General features: G+C 40.4%; 2 protein-coding genes across 4 annotated transcripts; one reads left to right on the forward strand and one right to left on the reverse strand.

The window, feature by feature from the left end:
- Positions 1 to 1,136: 1,136 nt before the first annotated feature.
- On the reverse strand, positions 1,137 to 6,167 carry LOC115689194 (uncharacterized protein ycf20). 2 transcript variants are annotated; one of them, XM_030615186.2, is made up of 3 exons: positions 6,016 to 6,167; positions 3,215 to 3,422; positions 1,137 to 2,168 (listed from the first exon to the last, which is right to left on the reverse strand). In XM_030615186.2, the coding sequence occupies exons 2-3, from the start codon at positions 3,409 to 3,411 to the stop codon at positions 1,763 to 1,765; spliced, it is 603 nt and encodes a 200-aa protein (XP_030471046.1). In that variant the 5' UTR covers positions 3,412 to 3,422; positions 6,016 to 6,167; the 3' UTR covers positions 1,137 to 1,762. The 2 variants fall into 2 exon arrangements, with proteins under 2 accessions (XP_030471046.1, XP_056174089.1); XM_056318114.1 differs by lacking the exon at positions 6,016 to 6,167 and having other exon boundaries at positions 3,215 to 3,453.
- A 503-nt stretch (positions 6,168 to 6,670) lies between these two features.
- On the forward strand, positions 6,671 to 12,696 carry LOC115689196 (uncharacterized). 2 transcript variants are annotated; one of them, XM_030615188.2, is made up of 7 exons: positions 6,671 to 6,982; positions 7,100 to 7,222; positions 8,286 to 8,500; positions 10,483 to 10,626; positions 10,923 to 11,134; positions 11,681 to 11,939; positions 12,094 to 12,696. In XM_030615188.2, the coding sequence occupies exons 1-7, from the start codon at positions 6,892 to 6,894 to the stop codon at positions 12,220 to 12,222; spliced, it is 1,173 nt and encodes a 390-aa protein (XP_030471048.1). In that variant the 5' UTR covers positions 6,671 to 6,891; the 3' UTR covers positions 12,223 to 12,696. The 2 variants fall into 2 exon arrangements, with proteins under 2 accessions (XP_030471048.1, XP_056174088.1); XM_056318113.1 differs by lacking the exon at positions 6,671 to 6,982 and adding an exon at positions 7,317 to 7,436 and having other exon boundaries at positions 7,099 to 7,222.
- Positions 12,697 to 23,488: the final 10,792 nt, after the last annotated feature.

The following is a 23,488-nucleotide window of genomic DNA, read 5'->3' on the forward strand; positions in this document are numbered from 1 at the left end:
AATTACTGACGTTAGACTTTGCAAGTACTAAATTTAATCTGGTCGATACGGGCTGGTTCATGCATGAATCCCTCTTTAAAGAATGTGAATTGGGTGACGAGAGCTGGAGCGAACGGTGACGTTGCGAAGTGAAATGCCGAGTCAGCAAATGCTAAAAGATGGACCCTGACAAAGTTCATCAAGGCTCATAACCTCAGGAGCTCCTTCGTCCAATCTGGCCAAAGGCGGCGGCCGAGAGTGCGAGGAGGACTCACAAACCTTCCAATTGTTCCCTCTCCGCAGCGGCGGCAACGACGTCGACGTCGACCGGAAGAGCGCGAGCCCTCTTCATGATGTTTTGTGTTAGGGTTTGATTTACATTTGAATTATTATTATTATGTATGGTACGATGATCTCTGGTTTGGAAAGTGGGGAGTGCAAAAATGATGTGGACCTTTTGATGCTCTAAGTGGGTGGGAATGGAAACCGACGTCACGCCGTTTCGGGTGGGAGAGTGATAATGGGAACTTCTGTACGTATGAAGCGTTTTGGTTAAGCTCTGCAATCGTGCCGTTTTCGGCGCGTCAAGCGCTCCTGGGAAGGAGACCCGGCCTGAAAACACCCGAAGATTTCGAATCCGTCTGGTCCGGTCCGGGCCGAGTTGGTCCGGGCATTTTTGACGGCCCCAGTAGGAACCAACCCATCTCGGAAACTTTCATTCGGGGAAGTTACCAACACAATAACTAAAGTTACTACCACCAAATTCACCGACACTTCCGAGAGATTATCATCGTCTATGGCAATTTACCAGTCTCGAACACTGGAGTCCATGATCCAACTTAGTCTGTAGTTCGGGTGACGGATATGTAGAGCTTCTACTTGGTTCGGATCCGTCGGCATACAGATGCAATAGATCGTGTAAGCAGACATAAGCAACTAGGCAAGCTACATAGTTTTACAGTGATCTCAACCCAAGCCAGCAACTGTCTTGCCCTGTTATAAGTGCGACGAACTCAAATGCTTGAAAACAACATACTTTGCAGCCGAGCACGCGGCCTGGTGGTAGAGGGTCGGGGTCAAGACGACAACTGGGGAACGAGCCCAGTGAAACATGCACAGTAGCACAGTGAGAGAACGGAGTGAGACCAAAAAATAAAAAAAATAAAAAAACAATACTTCATCAGTGCAATTGTCATCTCTTTCAGCCTCTACATTTGCTGTGAGAAAGCAATAGGAAAGGTTTAGTAACTATATCAGGATGTTTCAGTATGGGGAATATGAACTGGAAACACGTGATCAGTATTCAGTAACAAAGTTAGATAACCACAGCCATTTCAGTAAAAAATTCCTCACTTTTCATGTATGAAGCCCCAGCTGCAAAATAATCGCGAGGTGGTTATTTCCATCCTCGAACACTTGAAAAAGCGAATTTCTTCATTTCAGAGAGATTCGGGAGGCACCCACCACCAGGAGATTCAATCCACCTAGAATCTGCTGGGGAATGGTGATTCAAGTCAAATTGCATGCTCTTCTATTCTCCAACGTAAAGCTAAAACTCTCTGGACTTTTTTGCCAGCCAATTTAAAGTTCTTGTTCTCTCAGTTTCTCGTTTGGAAGAACGTCATTCAAGAGGTGAATTGCTCTGAATGAATATACTTCCCAACCTGCTCTGGTGCCTCATGCATCCGGCTAGCAGAAATCTTTGCATCTCCGCAACTGGAACTCAAGAACCAGATCCATATGTAATATGAAGGGCCGCGTGGAACCCAATTGCGTCGTCCTTTCAGTACTTAAACGAATCCAAGAAGAGGCCAAGGGAAAGCCCAGCTTTCCAGTAATTAAACATGGAAATAAGGCTTCGAGCACGGCTGAATACAGGAAGAGAAGCCCTGTACATAAGAGCTCCAATTCCCTCGACAACCACTACAGCTAAGGCAGCAGATAGAATGTCCCAGTCCCCTGTTTGCCCGATGACAGTTGCGAAGGCTGTTGCACAGTAAAAGCCCACCAAGAAAAAGAACAACTTCATAGGGAAATTTTTCCTGATCTCTTGGACTTTGGCACCAAGTTTATTTTGAAAGTCTCGAATTGCCCTTATCAATCGGGTCGTGCCATTTGTGCTGTCTGCAGAAGGATCGAAATCCAATCCTCTGCCATCCGCACTACTCCGAATGGACCAGGTCATCTTTCTGCACAGTTTAACTGAAAATTAGAGCACACTCAACGTCAAGACTCAAACAATATTGAGACATGCTTCTACTTTGCTTGTGACCACAATAACCGGGAAACATGCGTGTAACTTTTCCGAACGTTTAAGAGAATGCTACTACATGTAAAGTCACCTTGAAAATTACTATATTGGAGCAGATAACCCCCATCACTAGCTCAAAATCTAACACATCATTGATTGAAATTAAAACCTATTTCGTGTGCTACGGATATATGGGTCACTGAGTTCTCTCTCTTTTCAAAAGACATTTTAATATCATAACATAGGGTCTCGTCAACATAATATGCTTCACTTTATTAATCTTAAACACAGTGCTGTATGTGGGTACCCAAGAAAATAAATACCTACAACGGGGCAAACTCTTCTCGTGGGAGAAGAAAGATGCAAACAAGCTTCCCCAACAGGAGAGCAAATTGAATCTCTTTGAAGATTACATTTAGTCCACTAATGAAAAACTTTACTGAACCATTTGCAACCTAATCAAATCATGCAACTGTGCTCTTAACTTCCTGTCCACAAATTTATTTCACAAAAGATGACATCATGTTAAAACAGAACAAAAAAAAAAAAAAAGAAAAATGTTGTGCTTTGCCATTATGGTAAAAACAAGAAATACAAACTTCAAATAAAAACGTAGCCAAATAGAGAACTCTCAGATGTGCAATTTTTTTAACAAGGTCTACTGGAAATTCAGAAGTCCACCACTCTCCAGACTTCTCCTGTGCACATGGGGTTGTGCTAAAAACAACCCAAGGCTAGGTCCTGAAGCATAAGATACTGGGTTCTAACTGACAGATTGCCTAAGATAACGTCCCGATGTGCAACAACAGAAATGTATAGTCAACCATCTCCCAGTCTTGAAAATTAACTATGGCGTGACAGCGTAATCATGCAACATCATTTGCTCATAAGTGATCAGATGCAGCCATATCAAAGACTCCTCAACTTATCTAGAAGAGACACTATCACATTTACTTGCGCTAATACACATTGCCATATAATTACTTGAAATCATTCACCAATGAAGGCCGGGTTACATGGAAGGAGTAGAACTGGGAACAAAGTTTCTGGCCAAATGCATAGGCAGCTGTATGAAAGCATCCTGCAAGGCCAACAACTGCAACTCCTGACCACGGATATTTTAAAGATGACGATTTAATGTTGGCTGGAATATGGGGCGATATTGCAGTAGCTGCCATCATCAAGCAAAGACCTGCATGTGCAGACATCGCAATCAATGAAGTTTGAAAACATGGCCGCTTAGGGCACAATTCAAGTATATACACCCCATAAATAAATAGACATAGCCAGGGCAAGAGCCAAAAGTCCATCAAGGTTGACATTTAACATTGAAATCAAACCAATAAAAGCGAATTGTGGAAACCACAATTTTGTTTATTGTAATGCTCTAAACACTACCAACAAAAGTGACTTTAGCTTATTCGGACGGAAACATGGTCCAGAAGTCCGAACTTTGTGTGTGGGATGAAATCAAGTCCTAAACTATTCGATATTTGCAACCAATTCCTAAATCTTTCTCAAAAAAAGAAAAAAAAACAATCAATTTTTTTCAATAAAAAGTATCAATACTTGTCTACGTGGCATTCTAATTTCATACGCAGCAACCTTGATTTGAACTTTTTGATATAGATTTATGACTTGGTTGCACTCTTTAATAATGGCTATGATTGCCCCAATTGAAACTTCTAGAATTCCATTGCATTTTATTTATGACACGAGGTATTCGAACATTGCGGCTTGACTAATCCCCACAGATAAATGCAAACTGCCCCGGCCACATGCACCTAGCAAGGCTCCACCTAGAGGTGGCATTCGCGTTTGCAGCTTGTGTCGACAAAAGGTTACGCTAATAAACATGTCAACCCGAACACACTGCAATTAGTTAATCATGTCAACCTACTTGAAATGATCCTTCCCAAACGGAAAGTTAACAAATTGACATGACACTACCCGTGTAACTCAATTAAATAGCGAGTTGACGGGTAGACACGATTGTATGACCCTCCATGACACGAAATTAACCCGTCGACACAAATGCAACCCACCTACACTAACTCGACACGAAATCCTCAATTTTTCATAAAATCTATTTACAAATTGTAATACCCATCAACAAAATATCATCAAATCAAATTAAAAAACAAGTTTAAAATCAACAAAATAACCTAATCATATCTAAAGGGTTCAAATACAGGTTGCATCGGTACGAACCCATTAATTTAAACGGGTTAAACGAGTCAACTTCTTATCTGACGGGTCAGACATGAGCACAACACAATAATGAATCATGTCTCACGTTGACCTATCTACAATTAGCCTCAACCCGAATTTGCTAACTCATGTCGTGTTCGAATCATGTTATCATGTCGTGTTAGAAATTACCGCCCCTAGTTCCACCCTCAAGTTGGAGGGCGCGGCACTTGAGGTTAACATAAATGGGCAATGTTGTAGTTTCAACACGAGATACGCTAAATCCAAATCATTTTTTTTTATTTCTAGTAAAGGTTTAAGACTTAATTACATTGATTAAAAGGTTTAAGATTTGATTGAACCCTGTACATAAAGTTTAAGACTTTTGGTGCAATTTTCTTGAACTAGGAAGAATTTTATCAAATTTGACAAAGGTTAAGATGAGGTTTTCTAGAAAAGAGATTTTTTCCATGGTTGGATATGGTACCTAAATTTTAGAGCAGAAGATAGTTCACTAGCTTCAAGCACCACCCACATTTACCAGGACAAATATCTTGCCCTTTTCTTGAAGTATAAAACTCTTTCATACACTATTACAAGAGAATACGGCATGTATTGCTCTTCTAATTATGCTTTCATCTGTTGCCTCATCGACGCTAGAGCCTTTGGTTCCAATAGGTTGTTTATCTAGGGCACAAAAACTTCTTATACTCTGTATCAACTATCAAGAACGGCTCCTCATACAGCTGAACTAATTTCCTTTTCTCTAGCTTTACGGGATTATGATCCAAAATGTAGCTGTTGTAAGTGCTGAAACTCATGTAGGACAATGGTGCGCACAAGAAGCCAGATCTCCTCACTAAATACAAAAGGCAAGAGGACTTATTAAAGGGAGAAACAAATCATAAGGTCCAGATTCAAAGCGTTATCATCACAGTCAGGAGACTCGCCTATCAGCTGTCAAATGACAGTACAGGGAAAGCTTTAGCCACACATAGCTACTGTCTTTTGTGAAAAAGTAACCGCAATTATCTCGTCGAACTCCAAATGTTAATTGTCGAGGACCCAAATACTAAAAAGGGATCATGATACAGGATTCAGAAAATCCGAATGAAAGAATTCGGATGTGCTTGCACGATGTCCACAAAGAAAGATGACATTTTGTAGGCTTTCGCTTCAGTGATCATGCCTAAAGCTTTTGAGCTAAGCCATTAAGTACACTTAAAGCATCCATGAAGAGCAAGGAAGCCCAAGATCAATTCGCACAAACGTCTCTCAGACTCCCAAAGCTCTCTCGTTCCAGGTTCGCAAGAACAGTTCAAAATTTCAAAATTTCACCGAACCCTTCTTCTCGCACCGCTCTTCTCATTCGCAACGCCAAAAAGGCGCAAGCAACTCTAATCCCACCGCACACGAGAGCGCCTTCGAGCTTCCGAGCCCCATTCCAAGTCAAAATCGCACCGACCATCCAAAATCTAAACTACCCAGAAGCGAAGCCGGAGAGGGAGGAGGAGGAGGAGAGGGAGGAGAATTGCAGGCAGACGGTGGCGTCGTAGCTCGAAGAAACCGAGGATTGGAAGGGGGAACGAACTTACCCGAACTTGGTTGTCGCGAAAAAGTCCGGACGGCGAGACGACGGCGGTCGGGTCCTTTCGCGGCGGGTTGTCAGCTCGGACTGATCACAGGCTGTGATTGTAATGAGCTCGACGGAAGTGAAAGAAAGAGAGACAAGAGTGTGCGTGTGAAGGTGGACACGCTTTTCATTTGGGGCCAAGTTCAGCTGCTCAGCTGATGCTGCCTAGATTGTCCTTGTTGTCCATAGGATGGCGGGTCGATTCCCGACTTGAAACCTGAAATTGGACCGGGCGAATCATTGTCCTTTTGTGAAATCGGAAAGCAGCCCGACTAAGTTATTTCAAATTAGTTTTTTCACCATTAAAATCTCAAAATTATTATATTTATGATAATTTTTTTTATTAAATTAAATTAATATCACGAAAAATCATAAATTTATACATTTATGACAAACGGAAAGTAAAATCCCAAATTGATATATCTATTAACTAACACGTGTCATCCAACTCAGAAATTTATTATTAAAATTTAATAAAAATTAATTGAAGGTAAATTTATAACAGACATATTAATTTGGGGTTTTCGTGATATTAATTTTTTAAAAAATATTAATAAAAAAAATTGATAGACGTTATATGAAAATTGACGGGTTCGATCCACGAGCGAGCAAAACCCCGTTTCCATCGTCACCGTTCGCGAGTGCATCTCGGCCCAACTCTCTCTCTCTCTGTCTGTGTCTCGCTCGTGCGGAGGAGAACCAGAGATCTGCTCCTCATCCCAAGGTGCTGCATTGATCCTCTCCCTCGAACTGCCGTGTCGTGTCGGGGGGGTTCCCGTCCGTTCGGGCGTCGAAGCTGCTTGAACTACCAGCTTTGGGGAAGCGATCTGGGGGAGCCATGAGATTGTGCGGCGGCGGCGGGCGGTGGCGGTGGCGGCGGCTGGTGTTCTGCCTCCCGCTCGTCTTCTTCTTGCCTCATCTGTTCTCGGGTGGGGCGAGTTTTTGCTTGCTGTCCCTGTTTCCCCCCGCGTTCGGTTTTGTTCTTTTTGACCGACCCTTGTTTCGGACGAGGACGGCGTGTAAATTTTTCGGCTCCCTGTTTTCAGTGATGGAATTGCATCAAGAACCGAGAGCGGAAGATCGGCACAAGGGAGGGAGAAGCAAGTTCGATCATTTGGTTCTCGGGCCTGCGGCGGGTCGAGGCTTGCGTGACCGGTTGCAATGCCGAGGTTGGATTTTTGTTTTTAAGGCTTGGAAACTTCAGTGTCTGAACAAATTTTCCGTGTCTGGATATGATTTGTTGCTAAATTCAGTTTTTAGCAGAGAGCATGAGAAAAAGAGAGAACTGAGGAATATGAATTTGATATGTACTTTGTTAAATGGACTTTTGTAGCTCATGAATTCTCTGCATTCCAAAGCAACCCATGTCCCAACTGGATGGAGGTGGGTCTAACATGGACAAACACACACACACACACACACACACACACATATATATATACTGGTGAATATGTTGTGGAGTTGTATTGGCACAATAGTGCTATACTGTTTTGCTTCTTCTCTGGTAATCATAAACAGTATATTGAAAGTAATTTGCCGTAATACTCTGGATCGTCTGTCGGGATCAGTTAGTCATGTTAACATGTATGACATGGCTGCATGTGGATACAAGGACACTTCATCTCAAAGTCAAACGTGTTTAATTGGTAGAATACTAAACCATTGTATCATAAAACATGAAGAAGGACAATGGTGTCTCAAAAAAACCATGAAGTCATTTACGCGCATGTTGCATTCTAAGAGAAATTCATACTTTACACATCCAAGTCTGAATATACAAGTTTTATATGGTTGTGTACTGAATCCATGTTTTGCATCGCTAGATACTAGATGGTTCGAACACCTAGACGTTTACCTGCAATCACACCTATAACCGAGTTTGCACAGTGTAGCTTCCTTAGAGAAAACTTACGGGTACATATTAGATAGCAACATTCAGGACTGCTTCATTGGAAAGGGCTCCGTAAAGGGAAGAAAAGGAACGAGCATGACAAGCCTTTTAGTGTTTGGCAATCTCTTTGCAGTAGCTGTCACTTAACTTCTGAATAAACATGTATATATAGAACAACATAGCACCAAATCAACTGATCTATGTCATGGTCATCTTCTGATCTCCTTTGATGTGGAACCTGATGATATTCCAACTGTAATTGTAGATTCTGCTGTGAATAATGAGGTATCCTTACGCTAATGCAGTCTGCTTTTTCTTCTTCCTACTTATGTGTCTTTTAGGTGTAAAAGCTCTCAACAAGACACATTTTTCTGCCTCATCCAGCAAAAGCAATGTCAAGGAAAGCATAGCTTTTGTCACTGTCTTTACGGTTTATAACTCCTCCGACATGTCAAAGACTAGTGGATCATCAGATGTGACAACTGTTGGAAATTCCTCATATAATAAGGTGGAGAGATCAATAGCCATCTTGAATGTATTCATCAACTTTATTCAGGTAATATTTTGAGTGACAGAGGATATTTTATTCATACATGAATCACTCCGTATGTTTTATCGAATATTAACTCTGTTTAGTATATTTAAAGCATCAATAGATGTGTATAAGTGTAAATTATTCTTTCAACCAAAAAAAAAAGTGTAAATTATTCTAAATTGTTTCCAGTCACCATAAATGATTGAAATTTTCTTTATATCTGAGCAATACCTCATAATTTCATTAAATGTGAACTGGACTCTGTATTATATTCTCTTATCTTCGATATTTTCCTTGTACCTGTTAAATTGTTTTCTTATGTTTTACATACTGAATGATGTGTAACTGTAGGCTGTACTTGTCAGAAAGAACAACAAAAACACAGAAGATAAAAGAAAACAACAAAATGTGCATGTACTTTCCAAGTGAAAGGAAAAACATGCAATTTAATCCCTCTTCCATCACATGTTTTCGGCCATAGTGGAAATTCAGCAGAAACGTACAGTATAAGTTCTAAAACTATTTTTGGGGTATATCAGTCCCAAAAATTCTCAAACATTCCCTTACATATTCTATATGAATTGTCATATGTGGTTGTTGGAGGAATCTTTCCCCAATTTGACCAAAATAATCACCGCTGTTTGGTTTCAATATTCCCCCAAATCAAGAAATAAGTTTATAATTCGATTCATACACAAACCCACAGAAACCTTATCCCTATAGATCTTTGACTTGATTATCCCAATTCAGAACTTATTTTGCTCCAAGTTGGTTCAGATCATCAAAATGTCAATGATTGATGGTCCTTTAGGCAAGTTATTTTGTGGCAAGAAGATGAAGAGGATAAGAGAAAAGGGTTATTAGGAGAAGGAGGCTGATTTCTTCGTAGTCTACAAAGCTTTGTAAGTTTTAGCAATTGAGGTTTTTATGTTTAGATGGAGCTTTAGTGGCTGTATTGTTGTTGTTGATGGTGGTAGTGGTAGTGGTAATATTACTGGTATTTTGGTAAAAACGGCTTTGTTGATTTCGTGGTCATCATCGATAAGGGTACAGAATGCAGTGGAAGTTTTTAGGCTTGTGAGGTGCTCGTGGTCGAGTTTGTTGATCCAAGAGAAAGGTTTGAGCTGGAAATTGCATATTATGGATTTTCTACGCAATTAGGGAATGAGGTTTCTGATACATATCAATTTAGTTAAAGAAGTGAAGCTCAACAACATTGTTTGACATGTTGGTGAGGTCCCAACATCGCCAGCAGCCATGGAGTGTAAATTTTGGATTAAAAGAACCTTTGTTTGTTTTCTCATAAAATGCTAAATATACTGGATCGAACCGTTTCAAAATGTTTTAGGACTTAAATGATCATCAAACAGTAATAGGACTGATATGTGTTCCATACAATTAGTTTAAGAGTTCTAGTGTACTTTTCTTAGAAATTCTATCACGGAGCACTCTTGCTTTTCAGATATTACACTCTCTAGTTTTCAGATCTTATTTCAGTGGCAAAATCTTGAAGGCAAAAGAATGGACTGAATTCCCTGACATCTAATTTGACAAACTTGGCTGATCCATATGTGGGGAAATTCATTTGTGGGGCATATTACTTGAGATCCAACAAGTATGTATCTCCAGGATGTAGAGTTCTGAGAACTTAAAATAACCTTAAGTTAGAGAGATTGCAGAACCGCAGCGAAATAGAAAGCAGTTATTGTTTGAGTTACTCATCAGTCTCATTTAGTCATCTTCAGGAGTTTTAATGGAATGAAGCTTCATTTTCTTTTCCTTGTACTACTTGTAAACTGTTTCTGTATTGTCTATCTTTGATGGAAAGGTCATTTGGCTGATAGAAGATAATCACCAATTCAGCAATGTAAAGTTTTTTTTGAGCTAATTCCATTTGATGCATAAGGATAACAATGGAACTTGAATATTTCTGCAAAAGAGCCTTATAGCCCTGTTGCATCCATTAATGGAATCTGAGCTTGCTTATTTCACTTTTGTTCCAGGTGGCTATGCCCCAGAGTAATGTAATCATTCTTACAGATCCTGCATCTGACCTCTCAATAAACAGAGACAAGGTTTCTATCTATCCTATTCAAGGTGAATATTCCCGAGACAAGTTGATGCTTCAAAGAATCAGGTCTTACATTGTAAGAGCATTTTGAATCAGATAGCATGCAGTAGTATTATTTTTCTTCTCTATTAATGTAAGATAAATACCCCAATAGGGATTGGTAGAACTGTTTTTTTCTAATGTTAAAGTGGAGCACCTCTCTTGTATGCTGACCTGTTGAATCATCTATTAGGAGGTAGGCACTTTGACTTATATCCAACCTTTTGCCATTTTCTGGACATCCTTGATCATAGAGTTCTGCACCAGTTTGTAATTTGATCAGATGGCGAAGAATGTTTTAGAAGTGACGTTTTCTCTTGTTTCTTTTGTCAGGCCTTCCTAGAAAGAAAGCTTGAGGACCATTCGCAGGATCATATGCATAATTACATATTCGTTGATTCAGACATGGCGGTTGTTGATGATCTTGGCCAAGTATTTCGTGATTACCCAAATTTTCACCTGGCCCTGACTTTTCGGAACAACAAACAACAACCTCTTAATTCGGGATTTATAGCAGTGAGGGGTACCTATGACGGAATGAGTAGGTAGGCAACAAGCATGTATATGTTTGCTATGCTATGCATTTATTACGTCACTTGCATTCACAACTTCCATGTCAATTGTAATTCTGACTCATCATCAAGGGACTTGCTCCCATTCCTGTTTCATTAGAACGTACATCACCTATAGCCTTTTTTTGCTGATAATTGCTTTTTTGCCTCGTAAGAAACATATTTGAGTACATCGTTGGGCTTCTTGCATTAAAGCTTAATTTTTTAGCAGAACGATCAAGAAACTTGCATCAGATTATAGGCTTTGCTAAAAAGCTTGTGGACACATGCTGACATCTCTTGAAAAGAGAGAGGTGATGGACATGAACCGATTTGTCATTTCTTACATCCTGGAATTGACTTCCATACCTCACTTATGACGCGCTATCCGTACATCTGCAGCATTTCTTGATGATAATAATGGGACCACGTGTCTCTTTTTGTCTTTGCTCTTTGGAGTGCAGCTATTGGGAGATATTCCTTTTAATTATTGCATCGTAACTAGAATGGCATGTAACTTTGATGCACATGATAATGCAGGGCAAAGGTTTTTCTACAGCAAATACTTGAAGTCTACATTTCCAAGTATACCAGTGCTTCACGAATGCTAGGTGACCAACTGGCTCTTGCTTGGGTTGTATCATCCGACGCTTCTTTTGATGCCAAAAGATTTGCCAAAGCGCAATCTTTTTTAAAAGAGATCAAGGGTGCCTCTGTGCTGTTTCTGCCATGTGCTATGTACAACTGGACACCACCTGAAGGTGCTGGTCAATTCCATGGCATGCCCTTGGACGTTAAGGTATCTTGAGCATAAGTAACTTATATTGATGTCAAGGTGACTAGGGGCTTGATCAGTGCGTTTAACGAGGGAAATCAAAAAAAAAAAAAGTGTGTGATGCCATTAATCGTTAGAATAACACTCGATTCTGATGCCCAAAGTTTGCTGGTCACAGGTTGTTCATTTCAAAGGATCAAGGAAACGGTTAATGCTCGAGTCCTGGAATTTTTTCAGCTCCTCTTCTGACATAGCCGATATGCTATGCCTCATCTTGAGTAGTGGTAGGACAAAATATGACTTTTGATATGCCTACTTCATTCAGCAAATATAGCAAAGAGTAAGAGCACACTTACGAGGAACCAAGTTCATTCATCCTCTGCATCATTCATGCCGACGCATTATTTAGCAGTGAGATCATTTTTTTGGCGAAGCACAATTGTTCACGTGATGAGTAGTCACCAGCCGAAGCTTGCTGTACCGATGTTCATATTACGGATGCTGCAGTTTAGGAGATGAAGGGAGATGCATTTCAACTTTTCTCCTGGAATTTTAGATCCCGCTGCGATTGTGTTCGATTGTCTCTTGTATCGATTCTTCCACCCATAGGAAAGATAGTACTGTTGGGTACATGGGCAGTGGTATTCTTTTGCATTTATTCCTGTACTTGACAAGTAGGGTTTCTTCTCTCGTTTTAGCCTTTTGAACCGCTTTCACTTTGATGAAGAAACAACAGAGAATCGAGTTAATCATATTGCGAACAGGTGCCACTTTTTTCTTCTGTTGTTATGATGAGCAATAGAGCTATTTTGAATACATCCAACACAAAAGGGGGCTTCTGTTCAGTCACGAACGCGCACTATTTGCATGGAGAACATAATTAGTGTTCAATTAGGAAACTAAAAACAAGAGTTTCGTGTGATCTTGTCGAGCATTATTAGTCCCGACCTATCTAGATTTCCGGTGCACTATAAGACATGCAAAATGAACTGGCGCACTGTCATATGATTTCTGTACCTTGTTCTTTTGTCGGAAGAGAGATCCTCAAATTACTTGATTCCTTAATTAGTATCTACTCCTAGTCATCACTACTTGGTCCTTTCAGTATGTGTACGTGGGTCGGTGCTAGTCTATAATTCGACCTACACTGACCTTTCGTGTGGCCTAAATTATAAAACCCTTAGATCAGGTGCCCACAGCCCAAAATTAACTTTGATTTGCATGCGAAATTTCAGATTTCGATGGTTTGGACAAGGAAAAGATACTACACTAGGCATTTTGGGCGGTGTATGATTATGATTCACAGCTCCTATGTTTTGGTATACTAAATTTCATATCTTGAAGCTGAAATTTATTACTTTTTTCATTACGTATTCCATCAACTACATGCGAAGTGCTCTGAGTCATGTCCACTTGTACGGCCTAAAGGTTCGAGCTTAATTGATTCATGAGGTTTACAGGGTGTTCCGTAGGTCTCCATGTAGTAGGGGTCTTCACTTACGTTACCTTGGATTATCGAAAAAGGAAATAGAAGTTATAAATCTGCTCATATATGTTAACATCTTCAACACATGAAGACGTGTTTAGATTACCCATTTGAGACTAAGTATGCGCATGAATACCATTCTCGTGCCCGCTATTTCCGAACGTAAACGATTTTTTTTTATTCCGTGCTCTAAACAATTTCCGAAGTATTTGAGGCGTTTGATAAATGTCCAAAATTTCTATTCCTAGAGTAGAAAAAAAGAATGTGTTTGGTAACTACACAAAATTTGTTCCCAAATAATATTTTAATAATATTTTGAATTGTTTAAATTTTTTTTTCTTTTTACTTTCTTCTTTGGCCATGGCCGGCCGCCGGCCGCGGCGACGGCCACGCCTCTGTGGCCGGCGAGGGCGTCACGGACCTCGCCGGCGCGGCGGAGGCGAGGGTCGCCTCGCTAGCAAGGGCGAGGGTGGACCTCGCCGCCCGGGCGAGGCGGCTCGCTGTGAGATCTGCGAGGCTGGCCTCGCCTGCAGACCGGGCGAGGCCGACCTCGCCGTCGCGACCGACGGCGAGGCCTCGGCCTCGCTCGATCCGGGCGAGGCCGCCTCGCCCAGGCGGCGAGGGTCCGGCCTCGCCCTCGCGGCGAGGGCGACCCTCGCCTCAGCGCGGCGGCCGGCGAGGGGCCGTGACGCCTCGCCGGCACGGTCGTGGCCGGTGCCGGTGGCGGGCCGGCCCTGGTCGCCGGGTCGGCCAACTACCAAGAACAACACCACAAAATAAGAAAAGAAAAAAACCGATTCTCAAAATAGGCCGAGAAACAAGAAGTAACTTTTTTTACTCTTGTTTCTCTTCCAAACTGTTTCTGGCACAAATTTTTGCAAAAATGTGCCGAGGAACAAAAAGTTTACCAACGCATTTACGTTCCCAAACTATTTCGGAACAAAAGAACAGAAATTTTCACTATTTGTAAGCACGTTACCAAACTACCCTAACCGAATGGTTCAATATTTGGTTTGCAAGTCGAGTGTCACAAGTTCTATTCCCCAATCTACCATAATCTCATAAAACCTTTGTTAGTCTTTGGAGGGTAGACTTAGGTTTAGGTGTCTTGCCTTTTTTGAGTCCCCACTCGCACCTATTGGGGTTGTAGTGATGTGCTTGCCCAATTAGCAGTTGGTGCTTCATTGGTGCCTTAAACCAAACATCTCGGTGGTGGGTTAGGTAAATCTCAACTCCGTCCAAATCCCTTTTCTTCTAAAGAAATAAAAAAGAAATTACTCATCCAAGTCTCATATGACAGATGGCGTATTACACACATGTACTAGCGACTTTTTTGCTCTTCATAAGTACTTTGAGTTACGTTATCGCGGATATGGAAACAAGTCCAAGGTACTTGTGAGGTAAACTACCCAACTCGACTTAAAGCCAACTCCATCCCCCATATTTGCCATTCCTAGTCGGACCAAAGTTTGAGATTTTTCCCCCTTTTCGCCATATGTACTAATGATGATCTGCCAAAGTTGAGCTCAGAATGTAGCCTAGCCAAAGATGTAGACCTGTCAAGAATTGGTAGGTCCTCTTCTTGTGGAGGACCTCGAATGGTTAGGTTGAAAGATGGACGATAAAAAAGGACATGCAAAGTTCACGTGAGATCCTAAGGGTGGGTCCTGGAGTGAATAGACAGATTGTGTATAGTGACCACACGTTTCTAGGATCATCCCGAGGCATTTTTGTTGTGATTCTTAGGTACATGTTGAGGTCTCTTTCGTAGGGAATTTGTGTGATTCCAACCAAGCTTTTTTTAGGTGCAGTACGTTGTCACATGGTGAACTTTTGGGGAGAAGTGTCAGAAAAGTCCTCAACATTTTGCGTTTATGTCAATTGAGTCATAAATCTTTTTTTTTTATGCCAATTGAGTCTTAAACCTTTTATTTTTGTGCCAATTCAATCCTTCCGGCTAATTTTAGCCGGATTTTGCTTATGTGGACGCCGGCCGGCAGCTAGCGCTAACGTGTATAACTTTTAATAATATTTTTTTGATTTTTTTACTTTTTCTTTTCTTTTTCTTTTTTTTTCCCTCCCCTCCCTCTTCCTCCGGCCGATCGCCGGACTGGCGACCGGCCAGAGGCCGGCGAGGTTGGCCAGAGGCCGGCAAGGTCAACCTCGCCGGCCTCTGGCGAGCCACGCCGGCCACTAGCGAGGCTCACCCTCGCCAGATGGCCGCGAGGGCGGCTTCGTATTGGGTTGGCGAGGTTCGCCCTCGCCAGATCCGATGAGGGTCAAGCCTTGCCAGCCATGGGCGAGGTTGTGCCTCACTCAGCAACTGGCGAGGCTCCAGCCTTGGCTAGAGGCCACGAGGGTGAAGGCTGCGACCTTGTGGCCTCTGGCGAGGGCCAGGCGAGGCTCAACCTCATTAGATCCAGCGAGGTCGTGCCTCGCCCAGCCGCCGGTGAGGCCCCAACCCTCGCCAAAGGCCACAAGAGCGAAGGACGCGACGTCGCGGCCTCTGGCGAGGGCGAGGTTATATTTAGCCTACCCAATACCACAAGCACTACCCCTCGAACCTGCATGTTAGTGCTATAAGCGGAGGAGATTCACCAACATAGATCGATTTAGATTGTCATATCATACCTCCTTTTTAACTAGATTTATCCCGATTTACTATACATACATGTTATTTCCAGCCTCCACCAAAAATTTATCAAGAACTGGTTTTTCTTTAGCTGGTAGATCGAGCATATTGACACGCTATTATCAATTTATACCCTTAAAAGTTTTGATTGCCAAAGGGTCTACCATAAGGAGCTGTATCTCCATCTTTGCTCCTTGAAAGTGCGACCCTCACCACAACTATCAATGTCCTTTGGGGTCCAGCTCTCTTATCTTGATGTGGACTCTCCTTGATCACGTGGTGGAATCCTCATGACAGAAGTAAGAAAGAAATCGAGGACTTCCTGTCCTGTATAGGCATGCCAAAAAACCAGCTCAGAAGCTCGTATACTTGGGATTTGTGTGTGCTGTTTATGTGGCTCATCTATCGAGGATGATGTTCATGTGTAGAAATGTTCCTCAGGAGTTTGTAATTCCTGTTAGGATGGGATCCTTTTTAGCTTAGGAGGTCAATTGATGTCTTCAATTCACTATTTTCTAAGAGGACGTCTCGTCAAAACAAGTAGAGCTAATAATTAATAAGGACCAGAAGATATCCTTTCAGCATCTCACCCTTTCGGTCTTAAGTGGTCGTCGAACTTGTCTTCAGTTGTTTCTGTGGCGTCGGCGGTACCGATGGCTGAAGGTGGAGGGGCAATGCAAAGTGGTAATTGGGGTTAGGGATTATTAAAGTATCTCACGCAGCTTAGTTGCGAGATTTATATGCTTTTTCTATGCATGCAGTCTCCGTCCATCTATAAGCTGCCGGACGTTCTAAAATTGTATTAGAGCTTGATTCTGCTTTAAATTTTCGGACATTCTGACAGGGACAATGGTTGGCCGGAGAAGGAGGGACGGACGGAGTTCCGGCGAGTCATCCTCATGTTAGGGTTCTTTGTACACACGAGTATTGACGGGGTTGATTCATTGTTCTCCTAAAAGGGTAAATGGAGAGCGCACATTTACCCCTCTCATGAAAGCGGATCCACATCCTTCTTATCGATAACCACCTCAGTTCTAGGGTTCTTTGTTCACGCAAGTATAGACGGGGGTCGATGCATCGTTCTCCTAAAAGGGTAAATGGAGAACGCACCTTTACCCCTCTCATGCAAGCAAATCCACATCCTTCTTATCGATAACCACCTCGGTTTTTTTGCACATATCACCGAATTATCGACAAATACTACGTAGTAAGATACGCGTGATCTAAGGACAATGGGCAGCTAGTCTTTTTGTCACCAGTCTCAGCTCTTTTCCTCTCTTTTTTGAACATTTTTGCGTGCGCGCGCATATATATATATCATTTTTCTGTTGTTTTTTTCTCTTTTGCACGGCTCTTGAAACCTCGCTTTCGTGGGTTCATGCACGATCCGAATTTCACCATCCCTTTTATCTATTTGGAACTTTCACAAAAATCAAAAAAAAAATAATTTCACATACCACCTATAGATCTGAGCAAGAATTGCCCTGCCCTGTCCCCAATGCAACCTCACGTTTCGAAAATCAAACCATTCATTATCTTTTGATTCGTCTCGTGCAAAAATTCCATCATTTTTGCTAATATCCACGCCCGCTCTCCAACGGGCCTTCCCCGTTCAAATCTTGAAAAAAATATTTTGCTTTTTTTTCCAATTTTCGTTCGCTCCCAAGAAAATAACGTGAATAACCCTTGTCAGCTACCGTTTGGCGATAGCAAAAGTAATTAATTAAGCAATCAAATGATTACACCTGCTAAATGCCAGATTTTTTTAAAAACCTCGGAGTATCGACAAGTGAAAAATCTTCTCTTTTACTTGTCGTCAATGTGAGTGAACAAGGTAAATCCGTCTTAGCCACATTAAATTAAATTAAATTAATTATTATACAAGAAGTGAAACGAACCCTTTTCTTTTTAAACCCTCCCTTTTTCATTTCCATGGAAATGTGAGTAAAATCAGGGCGAGCGTGTAGTGTTTGGTCATTTAGGATGAGAACAATTTAGGGGCGGAATTTTTGAAATTTTGAACACAGATTGAAGTGTGTCGATTTGGGTGAATTATCGAGAGGAAAGAAGTACTTTAAAGGGTTAATACCACCACGGGGGGGCGAAAAAGGGAAAAATGTATGAAATGCGATAATTAATGAAAAATAGTATTCGTTGGATTATGTTGAACAAGAAGAATAGGTAAAAAGGCATTGAAAGTATTATAACTCGAGTTGCCGTGGCGGTGAAAAAAACAATCACTTAAATGCCTTCGGCAATAAATTCGGACAATTCTTTCTACATGGCTTTTTTGATTAAATTTTCACGTCCGACGTGGCGTTTGTAAAAAAATTTGAAGTCCGAATTGAACAAATCCCTGATCAAATACTTGTTGAAACTTGCTATACCCCTCCTCCTTCTTCTTCTTCATGTTCGTCCACATCTCCCAACTTCTTCATACATCTTCATCTTCAGCCAGTAATTTTACATTTTTCTTCTTCTTTTTTTCTCCAATGATTTGCTTAATCACGTCTAGTCCCAAGGCGACCAACAACACTAAACAAATTTGAAAAAGGAAAAAAAATAATTTTATTATATTCTCTCTCTTAGTGAAGCCGCGGCGCATATTTCATGAATCTACAATTGAGAATAATAGAGCTTCGACAAGACTGGTGGATTATCTCTATGGTCACCGTGATTTCGATAGTGTGTAGTCCTCATTCCACGAGGGTCGGAGACGGTTCACAACGAAATTCTGCTTCGAAGAAGCCCGGCTGCAATGACATTGAAATTCGTTTTGCTAAAAAGATCAAAGAGGAAGAAATCAAGAACTAAACATTGTTTTCAGAACGTAAGTTGTCCTGATTTGAAGAATTAGGGTTATGGTTCATACTGTATTTTGCCCCCAATTCATTAAATTTGGGGCAAATAGATGGCCAATCAACGTCGTTTAGGTTTAGTAATGCTAACTTCACTTTGTCGGTAAGTCACATTGAATGGCTAATAAAAAAAAATTGCACGTCGAATTTTCCGGCTAGACAAATCGGCGATGACATAAGAATGATCATTTTTTTTACAAGAGTAGCACTCAAGTGATTTCTCAAAAAATTTGGCACTTCAGCGAACACTGTACTTAAATTATGACACTTTTAATATTCTTTTTCCCAAAAGAATACATATTGCTATGTACATTAATATGAACCATAATGTATAATTCTTCTATTTACCAGAAAACTATTTACCATATGAGTCATGGACTTCAGTTCGGCAAGATTTGCTTTGAAAACATCACGTCATTACGGGAAAATTATCACAAAAATCTTAAATCTATTGCAATTATGTCAATTCAGTCTATTTGGCCAATTTTAGCCAGTCGGCGCTGACATGAATGCCAGGCATTCTACGTGGTACCACCGGTGCTGACGTGGATAATTTTTAATAATATTTTAATATTTTTTTCGAATTTATTATATCTTTTTTTTTCTTTCCTTCTTCCCCTAGTCACTCACTCACCTTCGCTATCGTGGGCGAGGTGGAGCCTCGCTCAGCAATATAAAAATATTATTAAAATTATCTACGTCAACGCCGGTTGCCCCATGTAAGACGGTCAACGTCCATATTTGTTATCGGCTGGTCAAAATTGGCCGAATGGACTGAATTGACACGAATATAAAAGACTTCAGATTCAATTGGCAAAAAAAAAAGGAAAAATTTCAAATAGGTACCCAAAGTGGGGTCTTTTTCTTAAAATAGGGTGGACATAGTGTCAAATAAGGGCCTGAAGTGCCCAATCAGTCTCAAATAAGGGCCCGAAGTGCCCAATTACTCTCAAATAAGGGCTCGAAGTGTCCAATTAGTCTCAAGTAAGGACCTGGGTTCGCCGATCGGTCAAATGTTCACCGGCCGGCAAGCACGCTATTGTTTCGGCAATCGGAACAATGGCAATTTCGTCTTTTACTTTTAAAATTTGTTTTTCTTTTTCCTTTTTATGTTTTTTTCGTTTCCTTTTCCTTTTTTTTTTCTCTCTCTTCCCTCCGCCAGCCATAGCCAGGGCGGGTGGAGGCTGCCCTCGCCTAGGCTGGCGAGGGTCGCCCTCGCTGGCGTCGGGCGAGGGCCGCCCTTGCCTGGGCTGGGCGGGCGAGGTTCGACCTCAACACTGAGGTCGTCTTCAAGAAGAAGACGAAGACGAAGACGAAGAAGAAGAAGCAGCAACAATAGCAAAATCACAGGTCATGAATCATTCTTTACACGCTCATTCGTTCCTTTTTCCATCTTTTTGTTCTATAGATTCGTTATTCTTGATCATCTGGAAAAAATTCACGACCCCCCAGGTCGAAGATAGAGATTGTGCACACGAATTCGTGATAAATGAGGAATTGTTCTCTCTGTAACTTTTCTCGGGAAAATCTGGGCGGGGCTCTTGGCCATGCGCGGATAATTTTCCCGGAAAGATGAGGTGGGTTGCATGGTTCTTGCTCGATCTCGACTCGGGATGCTCTTTATCCGAGCCAACAAGCGATACCAAGAGATGGGTCATCCTCATCCCTCATCATTCATGGAGATGCGATCTTCTTGCACGCAAGCAAGAGACAGGTTTCCATCGAATCTCGCATTGATCTGGCCTCGACGAGGCAACCCTCGCCGGCGCCCGCCCAACCTAGTCAAGGGCCACCCTCGCCCGCCCAGCCCAAGCGAGGGCGGCCCTCGCCCGACACCGATGAGGGCAAACTCCGCGTAAGGCCGGCGAAGGTCGCCGGCCCTAGCTATGGCCGGTAGAGGGAAGAGAGGAAAAAACAAAAGAAAAGGAAAAGGAAAACAAAAAAAAGACAAAGAAAGAAAAAAATTTAAAAAATAAAAGATGAAATTGTTCTTGTCCCGATCGCTGGAACAGTAACGTGCTTGCTGGCCAATGAGCATTTGATCGGCCAGCAAACTCAGGCCCTTACTTAAGACTAAGGTAGCAAATGATAACCATTCTGTTTCGGAATGAGTTCCTGAACCAGAAATAGATTTTTCTATTTCTGGTTCCTGGATGAGTTTTTGAGAAAAAAAACCCGTTTGATAATGACAAAAAATTTCTATTTCTAGAATAGAAACCCGTTTGATAACAGCACAAAATTTATATTTCCGAAATAAAAACCCGTTTGATAAACAACAGAAAATTCTATTTCAGGAATAAAAATCCATTTTTTAGAAATGGAATAAAAATAATAAAAATTCGAAAAATTCATAAAAATCTTTAAAAAAATTCAGAAAATCCCAAAAAATTGAAAAATTCCAGAAAAAATCATCAAAATGTCGAGAAAATAAAAAAAATTTAGATTTCTGGAAAATAGGAGATTTTTTGAATTTTTTCAAAAAAAATCAAGAAATCAAAAATTTCAAAACTTCACAGAATTGCTTAGAATACCGTGCGCCACCCACTTTTAGTGAAATTTAAATTTTTAGGTGCCCAAAAAAAATCAAAAAATCAAAATTTCAAAACTTCACGAGAATAGATTAGAATACGTGTGGCCATCCACTTTGAGTGAAATTTAAATTTTTAAGGTGCCCAAAAAAATTCAAAAACTCAAAATTTCAAAACTTTACGGAATGGCTTAGAATACCCTGCGCCACCCACTTTAAGTGAAATTTTAATTTTTGGAGGTGAAAAAAAAGCAAAATCAAAAATTTCAAAAGTTCACAGGAATGACTTAGAATACGTGGCCATCCACTTTGAGTGAAATTTAAATTTTTTAGGTGAAAAAAAACATAAAAAATCAAAAACTTCAAAACTTCACAGAATGACTTACAATACCTTTAGCCACCCACTTTGAGTAAAATTAAATTTTTTTAAATGCCCAAATGGTATTTTTATTTTTTTATTTTTTTGGTTCCTAAAGAAAATTAAATTTCACTCAAAGTGGATGGCCACATGTATTCTAAGCCACTCTGTGAAGTTTTGAAAATTTTTCTTTTTGCTTATTTTTATTTTTTTTTCGACACCTAAAAAAATTAAATTTCACTCAAAGTGGGTGGCACAATATTCTAAACAATTATGTGAAGTTTTTTATTTTTTATTTTTTTTATTTTTTCGGCACCTAAAAAAAAATAAATTTCGCTTAAAGTGGATGCCACAGTATTCTAAGCCATTTTGTGAAGTTTTGAAATTTTTCTTTTTTTTTTTTTTTAATTTTTTTTGCACCTAAAAAATAAAATTTCGCTCAAAGTGGGTGGTACTAGTATTTTAAGCACTCACTGTAAAGTTTTGAAATTTTTACTTTTTTGCTTATTTTTATTTTTTTTTGCATATAAAAAATTTAAATTTCACTTAAAGTGGGTAGCCACGGTATTTTTTGCTATTCTCATGAAGTTTTGAAATTTTTTATTTTTTTTATTTTTTTCGGCACCTAAAAAATTTAGATTTCACTCAACGTGGATGGCACAAGTATTCTAAGCCATTCTCGGAAGTTTTGAAATTTTTGATTTTTTACTTTTTTTTTTTTTTTCGGCACCTAAAAAAATAAAATTTCGCTCAAATGGGTGGCACACAGTGATTCTAAGATATTCTATGAAGTTTTTAAATTTTATAATTTTTTATTTTTTTGGCAACTAAAAAATTAAATTTTGCTTTCAAAGTGGGTGGCCATAGGTTTTCTAAGCCATTTTGTGAAATTTTGAAATTTTTTATTTATATTTATTTATATTTATTTTTTTCGGTACCTAAAAAATTTAAATTTCACTGAAAGTGGGTAAATCATGATTCTAAACCATTCTCATTAAGTTTTGAAATTTTTGATTTTTGCTTTTTTTTCACCTCAAAGACGTGACTTCCATATGAATATGTGTGTTGAAGAAAATGAATTCCTCGAAATGGTTCTCACTTTTGTTCCGAAATGAAAAACCAACTTTTTTTTTTGTTCTCATTTCCGGTTTGTAATCGAAGAAACTTGTAGGAAATAGAAAAATGAAATTACGTTACCAAACGAGTTTCAGTCAAAACCGATTTCGGAACAAAAACCATTCCTGGACGTAACTGAATGGTTTTCATGCAGCACCTAATTGGGCACTTCGGGTCCTTATTTGAGATTGATTGGGTATTTCAAGCCCTTATTTGATACTATGTCCACTTTGGACCCTATTTTGAGAAAAAAAAAACCCCCTTTAGATATTTATTTGAAATTTTCCCAAAAAAAATTATGAATAAATTACCACAATTGTAATATCTTTAGGACCTTTTTTGGTAATTTTGTCCATATACTTCACGTGAAGAAGAAACTGATCGGACGGCCGCCAACTCATCGAGCCTGCTTTCCCCGTGCTGGGACCCACTCGCTACTTTTTCTCCCCTCACGAAAAGAGCCCCAATCATTGACCCGCGGGGCCCCCACTCGCCCTTCTCCTTCTCCCGTCTTCGATATATATAATACAAGCTTTTGGCTTCGGCTCGCGCTACCGCCAAACTACACTCTCGATCGATCTGACACTCGCCCCGCT

Source organism: Syzygium oleosum, unplaced genomic scaffold (genome assembly GCF_021117445.2).
Source record: "Syzygium oleosum isolate NSW1041296 unplaced genomic scaffold, Sole_v2.1 Sole_v2.14, whole genome shotgun sequence".
NCBI classification, from domain to species: Eukaryota; Viridiplantae; Streptophyta; class Magnoliopsida; order Myrtales; family Myrtaceae; genus Syzygium; species Syzygium oleosum.

Bases quoted from the DNA above. Each gene is read 5' to 3' on its own strand.
- LOC115689194 (XM_056318114.1), bottom strand. From the start codon at position 3,438: ATGTCTGCACATGCAGGTCTTTGCTTGATGATGGCAGCTACTGCAATA. The intron at 2,169-3,214 runs GTAATTATATGG...TAAACTGTGCAG, and splicing joins TCATTGGTGAATGATTTCAA to AAAGATGACCTGGTCCATTC.
- LOC115689196 (XM_030615188.2), top strand. From the start codon at position 6,892: ATGAGATTGTGCGGCGGCGGCGGGCGGTGGCGGTGGCGGCGGCTGGTG. The intron at 8,501-10,482 runs GTAATATTTTGA...CTTTTGTTCCAG, and splicing joins TATTCATCAACTTTATTCAG to GTGGCTATGCCCCAGAGTAA. The intron at 11,135-11,680 runs GTAGGCAACAAG...ATGATAATGCAG, and splicing joins ACCTATGACGGAATGAGTAG to GGCAAAGGTTTTTCTACAGC.